The 11,539-nt window shown below is 33.1% G+C and overlaps 1 protein-coding gene across 1 annotated transcript; it reads right to left on the bottom strand.

Annotated features, from left to right (window-relative positions):
• Nucleotides 1-1,242: 1,242 nt before the first annotated feature.
• LOC149531561 (brassinosteroid-responsive RING protein 1-like) lies at nt 1,243-1,734 on the bottom strand. Its single transcript, XM_089808362.1, has one exon. It carries the CDS (start codon nt 1,732-1,734, stop codon nt 1,243-1,245), a length of 492 nt encoding a protein of 163 aa, XP_089664488.1.
• Nucleotides 1,735-11,539: the final 9,805 nt, after the last annotated feature.

The following is an 11,539-nucleotide window of genomic DNA, read 5'->3' as shown; positions in this document are numbered from 1 at the left end:
GCAAAACCATCTAGAATTGGAATAATCTTTCTATTAAAAAATGATTGATACAATAAATATCAAAGTGGAATCATTTTGTGTTTGGGGTTACAAAATATACTAAATACATCAAATGGAATGTTAAGGCTATGCATTTATAATATTGATGAATTATGACATGAAATGAATGCAACAATGCATAATATGTCTCATACAAACTTAAAATATGAATTCAAATTATTTTATGACTAAAAGATAGTCATATATTTTTAGAAATCTCATTATAACTCAAAATATTTGGATAATTTAAAAAAAAAAATGTTTGATGAAGATTTTTAAACTAATTTATAAATAAAATATCTCAAACAATAATATATTCCAACATAATATATATTGAAAAAAAGATTCATATCATATTTCTCACTTGACACCTCTTCCTTGTTATAGTATGTGGTTTTTTGAAGTGGGTTTGACTCTACTTACTTAATAGCTCAAATGTTTACATCAATTATTAATAACTAGCCCATTGTTTGACACCATCTTCATAAATCACTTCCCATACTTAGTGTACATAGATTCAAAAACTCACTCAAACTATTTAGTCCAAAATAAACTTGAAGTATATATAATGGTCAATGTGGATATATCCCTCCTCTCCCTTATCCCACCAATGACATCCACATCCCCTAGCTTGTCCACCCACCTTATCATCTCCCTCTATCTAGTAAGTGATTGTAAGTGATTGATGAACATTCATACTATGCATATAGATTCATATCCAAATCATTTAACATGTATGCCTACATACTCCAAAACAACATCACACACATGCATGTTAAAAATATACATTTTTATTATCTAACATGATTAGATAGTCGATGCAACCTTATAAATTATACAAAAAAAGTGGCTACATGAAAGTTTTTATAAAATGTATCTATACAAAAAAATAAACATTTAATTTCTATGTACAAGATTAATCAATATTTTTTTTAATAAGGAACACTTTTTGACAAACACTATACTCAAGGACTTTTTGAAAAACAATGTTTTAAATCATGGTTGTGGACTATTTGAAACCTTCAAAAAGTCCCAAGCCTTTTCTCTTTCTTGTATTTTAGAGGAATGGAATAAGGGTTAGAAACAGAAGCTCAAATCCCAAATCATTTGTCAGCAACAACTAAGTTTTGGAATACAACCAAGGTGAAGAAATTTACATATGTGTAACCTGGAATCCATTTCCCTGATTACACTTAGAAACCATCAATTCCAATCTTCTCCAAAGATATAAGAGATCCCATTCACGATCCATACTTGATCATTGCCTTTACCTTCATCTTTTCCTGGTTTTGGAAGCAGAGGGCATCTGCAGAGAGGACAAGTTTTGTGATGGTGTGTAACCCATTTATCCAAACAATCTCTATGAAATATGTGAGAGCAGTTACAAAGCAATCGAATCTGATCTTCTTCCTCAAAAGAGCTCAAGCAAACGGTGCAAAACATATCCTCCTCTATCTTTCTCACCCTCTCTCCAAATCTACTCACAGGCAGCTTCTCTCTTATCCTGTCTGATGAAATGTCAGGGGCAGTCTCAGAGAAATCTTGCCAAGAATACTCATAAGCTTGTAGAACTCGAGGCAGTCCAAGCAAAGAAAGAAACCAACATATTCCATTGTTTAGATAAGCTAAAGCAAATGCTAAGTTGAGCAATGCTCTTGGGATAACAAAACAATGGTAAGCTGCAGGAAAGCCCATTATTCCACAAACTTGAAATGCTAATAAGGGAGTCTATTACAACATATGCGAATAGAAAAGAGGTGTTTTATATCATTGTTTGGGGGCTACTTTAAACCAAAGAGCCCACAGGTTGGTGTGATTAAGCCCTCGGGATAATCGATTAGAAAAGACATGCAAAACTATTGAAGACGTAAGCAACGTAGCCGCCCAACATGCAACTACTCCATTTGCATGCGGCACGCAAAAGCCTTTTTCTCTTTGGGTCCCAACTCATGGCGTATTTGAGGTTTTGAGAGGTCAAGTACATCGGCTGGTTGGTCACCATAGTGATAACTACCACTACCGACTTTAGTCCGTTGTGTGAATCATCCATTGATAAGTCTCCTTTGTTTGGTCAGCGGTTACTTTCAATGCAATTCATTCTTGGTCTGACCAACCTTCTCATTATACCCTATTGACTTCCACACTGTGTTAATTTGCCGGGCCCTCTTTGGAATGGCCACTTCATTTAGGTTGAAAGAGAAGATTAAACCTAAAACAATGATAGTCCATTGGATTTGCAGCCCCTTGTATTGCTTAGTAAGTCTCAAAAGCTAACAAGAATAATGCGCTAGACCACAAAGACTCTTTGGCAGTGTTAAGAAAGGATATTGGATTGTATGCTCAGCAAGGTGAAGTCTTTGTGGTGGGTGATTTCAATTCTAGAATTGTAGTGAATAAGCTTACAATTTTTTTATTTTTTAAAGTTTGTTATTCTATTTAGCCCACACGAGCGTCAGTGTCTATGATAAAGAATTTCAAAATATATGAAAGGTTACACTCATTTTGATGTTGAATTGCTTGCTTTATGTAGTGTTTTTTATCTAATTATTTACAAAGGTTTGGTTGGATAGACAAAGTTGAATAATTTCACTAATAATACTTAGAGCTAGGCAAACCTTGTAGAATATGTAGATTGCTTACATAGTTTGTGCAAGGAAATGGAGGAACTCTAGATTGGTGAGCAACATTGACATTTAAAATCAGAGCATAGACTGATTTATTTAAGTTCTTTTGGCAAAAAAGATATAGTATGGGACAAATTCTCAATGTCTTCAGCCTCTACATTGAGATAGATTAGATTATTGGTAGAACCTTTGTGATCCATTCGAGCTTCATCAATAGATTGAGAACTATTTCAAGTTCTCATTTGATTTAAACAAAACATTGCAATAGTAACTCTAAATATGTTTAAGAATTTTTTGTCAAGGTATTTCATACAGTATTTTTATAAAAAAGGGGCTTTATTGAAAAAATGGTTGTTGTGCAACTTGTATAATACTACTTTAATATTATATTGTTAGAATGATTAGAATAACTGAGAGGGAGGGTGAATCAATTATCGTTGGGCTCATATCTACCAATTCATCTTTTAACAACTTCAAACAACTTATTCAAATTCATCAACAATTCAACTTATTCATCTCATCTCTATTTAACTTATATGCCAAATAACATAAATATATAACAATAAATACCATGCAACATGAAAAAAACATTCACACAAGTATGATACCAGGATTTAACGTGGAAACCCAATTTGGAAAAAAACCACCAACTAACATGCTACCCCTTTTCACTTTTCTGAAGTGAGCTCAGTTAAGAGCCAACCTTTGCAAATTCAGATCTCCATTCAACACATTCCTAGTTCATTGACTAGACTTCATTACATACACCATCTCTGATCTAATTGGCAACCCTTCAAGCAATCACTCTTCACTAGCTTTTCACTTTTCCTTTGCAACTTTGTTCTTCATAGGTTCTCCACATTTTCCAATCAACAACCAAATATCATATCCTCTGTCTCCTTAAATAGAATGGTTTGATTGTTTTCTGCTTAAACATCACTGTAGATCTTAGGGTTTGACCAGATTCATTAAATTTGTCAATCATTTTGTTCTTCTACTTCTTTCTTGAAACTTCTTGAAACTTCTCCTTGAATCTTCACCTTTGATCTCTTAACAAACTCAAATCATGCATTAAATATGCCAGCTTATCAATCCTTATCATTTACGCATTTTGACCGATCAAAAAAATTAACTATGTTGGCCTCAAATCTTGATTCTTTCACAAACTATTGATTTGCTGACACTCAGTCATCACTATGTTCTTCAACTCGATCATCATTCGATAGCTCATTGTCTCTACTAGTATGTCTCACTCGGCTTACACTTGCTTGCTTATCCTTCACTACACTTGGTCTCTACTTCATTTTTCCTTCACCTTGCTTGATCATAACTATCACTTGGCTAATACTGTTTTGCTTAGCTATCTCTTAAGTTCCTTAGTCCTCTACTTCAACCTCTTCATCGACCTTATAAACTTTTACTCAGTCAAGCTTAGTGTTTTACTTTACTTCATCGATGCTTTATACAAAGATCAAACAACAAATTATCTTGTAAAATACTAATCGATCAAGTTCCCATTGTAATTCCATCATACTTACCTCGCTTTACTCAACAACTTCACTAGTTCACCTAGTTATCTCTCTTTTCAAATCCTCTTCATCAATCAACTAATATGATACTCTACAGTGTTAGTAAATGTCTTACTAGTAAGGTTTAACATCAATGATGACATAACAATTGTTCCAATTGTAGTTTCCAACATATATTACATTATATAAATGTTGCAACATGTAGAGATCCCCTAGGAACATTCTTGGGCCACTTTATGAGTTGTAATGTAACATTAATATTATTTAATGTAACTATTTAATATTTGAGAAATAAATTAATAGAGTACTCAATATTGAATGTGGGTTCATGGGTTAGGTAGCACATGTGTTTGACACATAGTTTATGGTACACCACTTGGTAATTTTGTGAGAGTTTTTTCCTACAAAAGTAACTATAAGGCTATTTGTTGAGGCTACTTAGGTTTAGCATTTATAGAGTTTGGTAACATGTCATGAGATGCATAGTTTCTTTCTTGTTCACATAGAATGCTTGTTTATGGATGGGGTTTGAAGGTTCTCACATATATATTGTAATGTTATATTATTGAATAATATATATGGATGATGGATGCTTTTGGAGGTTGATTTTTACCTCATGAGGGTTTCCCTAGGGTATATATTGCATCAATTTTCTATGGATATGTTTTCTATTCTCTTGCATGTAAATTCAAAGTACTTATTTATTTAATTTTTTTAATAAATTATGTGGAAATTTTCATACATTATTTGTAAGTTTCTTTACAAGTGGTATCAAAGCCATGGTCTGGATTGTATAATCCTAGAAGTTGGATACATGTAATGCATGAAGAATGATAGGGAAATGTAAGATATGATGGTTTGTTGCAAATTTTGGGGTTGTAGAGTTTTTAAATTTTGTAACATTGATTTTATTAAAAAATGCTCCATTAAGGGTTCCCTTAGTTATGGTTTTTGTTGGGGATTTTGGGGGGTAAGGTTTCAAGTATGAACTCATGGGACAAAACACACCTCATGGTCATATGTAAGGAAGCCATGAGACAAAATTTGATGTAAAAATTGACTTGTTTGGCAAGTTTGGAGTGGGAGGATTTTTTTTTTTTGCCTATATGACTATATGACTAGAACAATATAGTTATTAGAGTAAAAAAATAAATTTTAAAACCTTTTTGGAGCAAGAATTAACCTGTAGGCTTTCCTAAAAAAATGAAAAGTGTATGGGGGAGGGGATTAAAAAACCCTCATACCCATTGCTGCATCACAATTTTATAGGAAGAGGTGCCACCTAGTACCTACAACATTGACAATACAACTTGGTACTATCAAGTACCAATAGTACTAGTGGTACTAGGGCCACCTTGTGGGGTGCAAGCCCAACCCCTCACAGGGAGCCCACTACCATCCCTTCAGAGGTTATTTTTTAAAATGAAAACTTTGAAATAAAAAAAATCTATCCTTTTAAAAAATCTTATGAATTGATGTTTAATAATTTTAGTTTAAGATGCCCAATGTACTATTATATGCTATGGTCATGTAGGGTGGGGTTAGAGGGAATCCTTTTTATTTTTTGTTAATTATTTAAAATTGTAATTTTTTATTATGGCATTTGGAGGAGAAAATTTAAAATTTGATTTTATAAAGCTACCAACATTTTATAGGATCCATTTATTTCATATAGACCCTAATAGGTTATTTTTCTTTTTTAGAGAATAAATTAGGCATATGGTGTTGGTTTTTAAACTTCTTATAGTTGTTGGAGAGGTGATTCAAAGCACTATAATTTGCTGTGATTTATTTTTCTAGAATTTTCTATTTGGGTTGTGAAATGCCAACTAGTATACAAAGCCCCTTTTATGACTTTGAGAGGTCATAACTTGAGTACATACAAAATAAAACTTTAGAGGTCAAATAGTTGAGGGAGGTATCTTAAAGAGATCTAAGTTTTAGTTTAGATTTAGTGTAGGTTTGATATGATTTATTTGTTGATATTTTGATATAATCTATTTATGGATTCTTTTGATTAAGGCAATGTTATGAGTTTATGAAATGTAACAGATTGGTGATTTGAAGTTTTCATCATTTTATAATTATCTTGTATCTCATAATTTAATTTCATGTTGATATGGCTATTGATAAATAGTTTGGATGTGTATGTTTCATTATCTGGTCCATAAGTTTTGTAGTGTTATACACTATCTATGCTTATAAGTTACATATGGGTTATCTATGCCCATGTATGTATCAATTTTGATGCATATTTAGATTGGTAGCATGAATTCATTTCTTTTTTTTTTTTCTAATTTTTTTAATCATGTAGAGGAGGAGATATGTTGTTATCAAGTATATTCATGGTAGAGGGCCTATTGTGTCAATTGTGTAATGCTAACAAGTTGGACACATTGAGAGTTATATGTTTCTTTTGTGGATGTGATCATGGTTTCATATAAGTTTCTAATATTCAGGGACTTTGACATGACATGATCATATTTGTAGGTTCTTTGATGGATGAGGGCTCATTTTGAGTTCTTTGATGGATGAGGGCTTGTTTGATTCTCATGCAAAGATGATTTTGTCATGATATCATTGATAGATTGTATACAGTTTTAGTGGGATCCTCTGACACTAGTGCAGGGCACCTTGACCATACCCCATGAAATTTTGAGTCAGAATTAGTATATTTTTGATTCATGTTAGATTAGGGTAAAAGATATTTCATTTCTTTTTATTAAGTGTTCAATTAAGGTCATGTTGACCAATTTCATGTTTTAAGCAATGTGGGTCAAAGAGAGTCAAAATGTGGAAAATACAATGCAAGGACATTAATGGAGCATAATTTATTGTTAAGATGTCATGATGAGATGTTGGACCTATTTAAGGTGCCAAGAAATTATATTAGAGCATAAAATACAAAATATGCAAAAAATGTAAAATTGTCAAAAAGTTGTTGTTAGCAATTTTTGCAAAAAAATGACAAATGGTGGAAGATGGGTAGTCATCCATCTTGGATGACCTCTTACAGGAGGTGAAAGGCCATGTTAGTATATAAAACAATTTAATCTCATGTGGAAAGATAGAGAAGATATGCGATGAAGAAAGGTGAACAACATGTGTATGTGTTTTATATAATAAAACAACATTTTGGTGAAAATTTGGACATATATTGGTATGTGAATACTGCCCTAACCTCTTATCATTGAATTCATAGTTATGATGACATTGAAACTTCTTGATATATGATAATGAAGTTGAGTATAAATATTAATGCAACATATAGACCTAACAACATGGGTTATTGATATAGTTCTCTGTATTCACTAGTTCAAACAAAAAAATACTTGTAGTTTTGGGTTAAATGATCACCGTTGCTACATAATTTAATTATATATAGATTTGAAAATATTTTAAGGTTACCTTGGGGTGTTTTAGTTTCCATCATATTAAGTTGGCACACCATCTTTACTTCTTGTAATAGAGATACCTAAGAATCAACAATTACCTATTGTTTCTGTGAAAATACAACAAGTCTACAAGTAAGGACGTGGTAGAGGTGTGTGTATGAGATGCATGAATGTTTTGAAGATTTCATTAAGTCTTAGGATGTTTTAGAACCATTTATAATGGAAGAAAAGGTGGTATATTAGAGTTTGGAAACCAATCATGAGATTCAACAGTGAAACCCTCATCAATACAAGGGTTTGGAAGTTTACTGATCTCCTTAAAGACTCGGAGTCTATAAATCAATAGTTCGACAATTTTTAATAAGGTAATGATATTTTGAAGGATATTTTTTCAAGTTCTTGAGGGTTTTGAGAAGATATAGTTGAGTATTGTCTTTAGGCCTATTAGCCTAGAATAGGACATTTAGGTTATATATCTTATGGAATAGTTGGGAATCCATAATTTTGGAATTTAGTCAAGCTTAATAATGGGTTTTTGAATCACTCTTTAGTTTTGGTAATTTTTTGTAGAGATTGTGAGTTCCTACCTTAAAACCCTTAAGGTAGGGCTACAAGGAAGAGCCTCATCATATTAGTTTGTGAGAATTCGTGTTTTAAGCCCACCAAGGGGTGTAGAGCCTTGTGAATATTTTGAATTCACTTAGTTGGCAATGAGTTAAGTCTTTTGGAAGCTTATATGGGTATGGTGTTGATAAATATCCTAGCGGGTGTAAGGTGGTGGAGGTGTTTGGTGTTGTGAGAGGTAGTTGGTTGAGTTTGTGAAGGGTTAGGTAGAGACATTTGGAATAGGTGAGGTGGCATAAGGACTAGGCCAATCACCTAGTCTCTAACCTTAGACAATCCTAAGGGATAGTATATGATATGCTTGGTAGGCTTGGAAGAAGCCTAGTGATTATAATTAGTAAGTGAAACATAGGTGGTAGGCTTGGAAGAAGCCTAGTGATTATAATTAGTAAGTGAAACATAGTTAGTACCACCTCATCCTTGCATCATATTTGGTATCAGAGATGGATTAGACCATTTTGGAGAGCATAGTTCTACTAGTTACAAAAGTTTGATAGAAGTGGGAAAGAGTTTGTTTCATTTTGTTGTTGAAGTGGTTTTTTTTTGTGTTTTGAGAGGCACATGGGATGACACCATAGTAGGAAGAAGTATGGAAGGCATGGGTATGTTACAAAGATTCCTTTACAAGACAAAGGGAAGACAAAAAGAGAAAGAGAAGACAGAAAGAAGAGGAGGAAAGAATGTTAGAGGAGATTAGAAGTTTTAAGGAGGAATTAGCAAAAAATGAAGAAAGAGGAAGGAGAATAGAGATATTTCTAAAACAATAGGCAAAGGAAGAATATGAGCATAAATTTGATAGTGCAGAGGTTAAACATATTGTGGAGGAACCTATTAAGACATAGGATCAGGTAGATGGAGAAGAAATGGTCATTGGATTAAACCAAATCATAGAGCCAAGGGGAGAACTAATGTCTAAAATAGAGGAAAAGAGTAAAGAAGACATACAAGGTGAGATAGTATGAAGAAAAAATGGGGCAGATAATCAACACTATGACTGAAAATGCTGATGATAGTAGTAAAGAAGAAGGCCATTTGAAGATTAGATCAATGAAAAAGGTAAACAAGACATCAATTTATATAGAGAATAGGGACATATCCCTTGGAGAGGCTAATTTTTTTTGGTTATTGGTAAGAAAGATTGGAATCAGAAAGGAGGTAATTAGTGGAAGGAAGTTGTGAAAATAGTAGGGTTATTGATGAAGGTATTATTTTTAGCAAGTGGTATGGTGTATAGTTAGAGTATTGTATTTGTGTCACCAAGGAAAGGAAAAACTTGGGTGAAGATGAAGAAGATTGGTTCATATGGAGCCAAGGTAACTTAGATAAAAGAGCCACCAAACATTGGTACAATTCTAACCATTCATTTAGTCCAAGACAGAGTTGAAGAATTGAAGATCACAATTAGGCCTCCAAGAAAGATAGTAGAGTTTGATATCATTTGGAAGAACATGAAGATGTAGAAGAAAAAGGGAAATGATTGGACAAGGTGGCTACATCAACACTAGATAAAGTCCCAACAACAAACTCAAGTGACTTGAGTCTTTTCAACAAGGGGAGTATAGTGCAAGACACCCTAACCATACCACATGAAATTTTGAGTCATAATTAGTATATTGTTGAGTCATGTTAGATTAGGTTAATAGACATTTCATTTCTTCTTATTAAGTGTTCAATTAAGGTCATGTTGACCAATTTCATGTTTTAAGCAGTGTGGGTCAAAGAGAGTCAAATTATGGAAAATACAGTGCAAGAGCTTAAATGGAGTATAATGTAGTGTTAAGATGTCATGATGAGATATTGGACCTATTTAAGGTGCCAAGAAATTATATTAGAGCATAAAATGCAAAATATGCAAAACATGTGACATTGTCAAAAAGTTGCTGTCAGCAATTTTTGCAAAAAAATGACAAATGGTGGAAGATGGACAATCATCCATCTTGGACAACCTCTTAGAGGAGGTGAAAGATCATGCTAGGATATAAAAAAATATAATCTCATATGGAAATATAGGGAAGATAGGTGGTGAAGAAAAGTGAAGAGCATGTGTATGGTTTTGTATAATAAAATAATATTTTGGCAAAATCCTGCACATATATTAGTAATTGAATACTACACTGACCTCTTTATCATTGAATTTGTGGTTATGGAAATTTTGAAACTTCCTTATATATGATAATGAAGTTGAGTATCAATCTTAATGCAACATATATAGCTAAGAGCATGGGTTATTGATATAGTTTTTTGTATTCATTGGTTGAAACAACATAATACTTGTAGTTTTGGGTTAAATGATCACAGTAGCTATATATTTTCATTAAATATAGATTGGAAAAGATTTGAGGGTTCCCTTGGGGTGTTTTATTTTCCATCTTATTAAGTTTAAACACCATCTTTACTTCTTGTAATGGAGATACCCAAGAATCAACAATTACCTATTGTTGCCATGGAAATACAACAAGTTTGCAAGTAAGGACATGTCAAAAGTGTGTGTATGAGCTACATGAATGTTTGGAAGATTTCCTTCAGTCTTAGGATGTTGTAGAACCATTTTTAAGGAAAGAGAAGGTGGTAGATTAGAGTTTGGAAACCAATAATGAGATTCAATAGTGAAACCCTCATCAATACAAGGGTTTGGAACTTTACTGATCTCCTCAAAGACTAGGAGCCCGAAAATCAGCAGTTGGATAGTTTTTAATAAGGTAATGATATTTTTAAGGCTATTTTTTCAAGTTCATGAGGGTTTTGAGAAGAAATAGTTGAGTATTCTCTTTACACCTATTAGCCTATAATAGGACCTTTGGGTTTTATACCTTATGGAATAGTTTGGAATCCATAACTTTGAAATTTAGTCAAGCTTAATAATGGGTATTTGAATCACTCTTTAGTTTTGGTAATTTTTTGGAGAGATTGTGAGTTCCTATCTTAAAACCCCTAAGGTAGGGCTACAAGGAAGAGCCTCATTATATCAGTTTGTGAGAATTGGTGTTTTAAGCCCATCAAGGGGTGTAGAACCTTGTGAATGTTTTGAAATCACTTAGTTGACAATAAGTTAAGTCTTTTGGAAGCTTATATGGGTATGGTGTTGATAAAGATCCTAGAGGGTGTAAGGTGTTGGAGGCATTGGGTGTTGTGAGAGATAGCCGGTTGAGTTTGTGAAAGGTTAGGTAGAGACATTTGGAATAGTTGAGGTGGCATAAGGACTAGGCTAATCACCTAATCTCTAACCTTGGAGGATCCTAAGGGATAGCATCTGATATGCTTGGTAGACTTGAAAGAAGCCTAGTAATTAGAATTAGTAAGTGAAACATAGTTATTACCACCTCACCCT

This window comes from Cupressus sempervirens, chromosome 11 (assembly GCF_028749045.1).
Source record: "Cupressus sempervirens isolate cs-2001-9-10 chromosome 11, ASM2874904v1, whole genome shotgun sequence".
Classification (NCBI taxonomy): domain Eukaryota; kingdom Viridiplantae; phylum Streptophyta; class Pinopsida; order Cupressales; family Cupressaceae; genus Cupressus; species Cupressus sempervirens.
Note: the sequence above shows the minus strand (reverse complement) of the source record. Positions and strands in the feature narration are given on the sequence as shown.

Bases quoted from the DNA above. Each gene is read 5' to 3' on its own strand.
- LOC149531561 (XM_089808362.1), bottom strand. From the start codon at position 1,734: ATGGGCTTTCCTGCAGCTTACCATTGTTTTGTTATCCCAAGAGCATTG.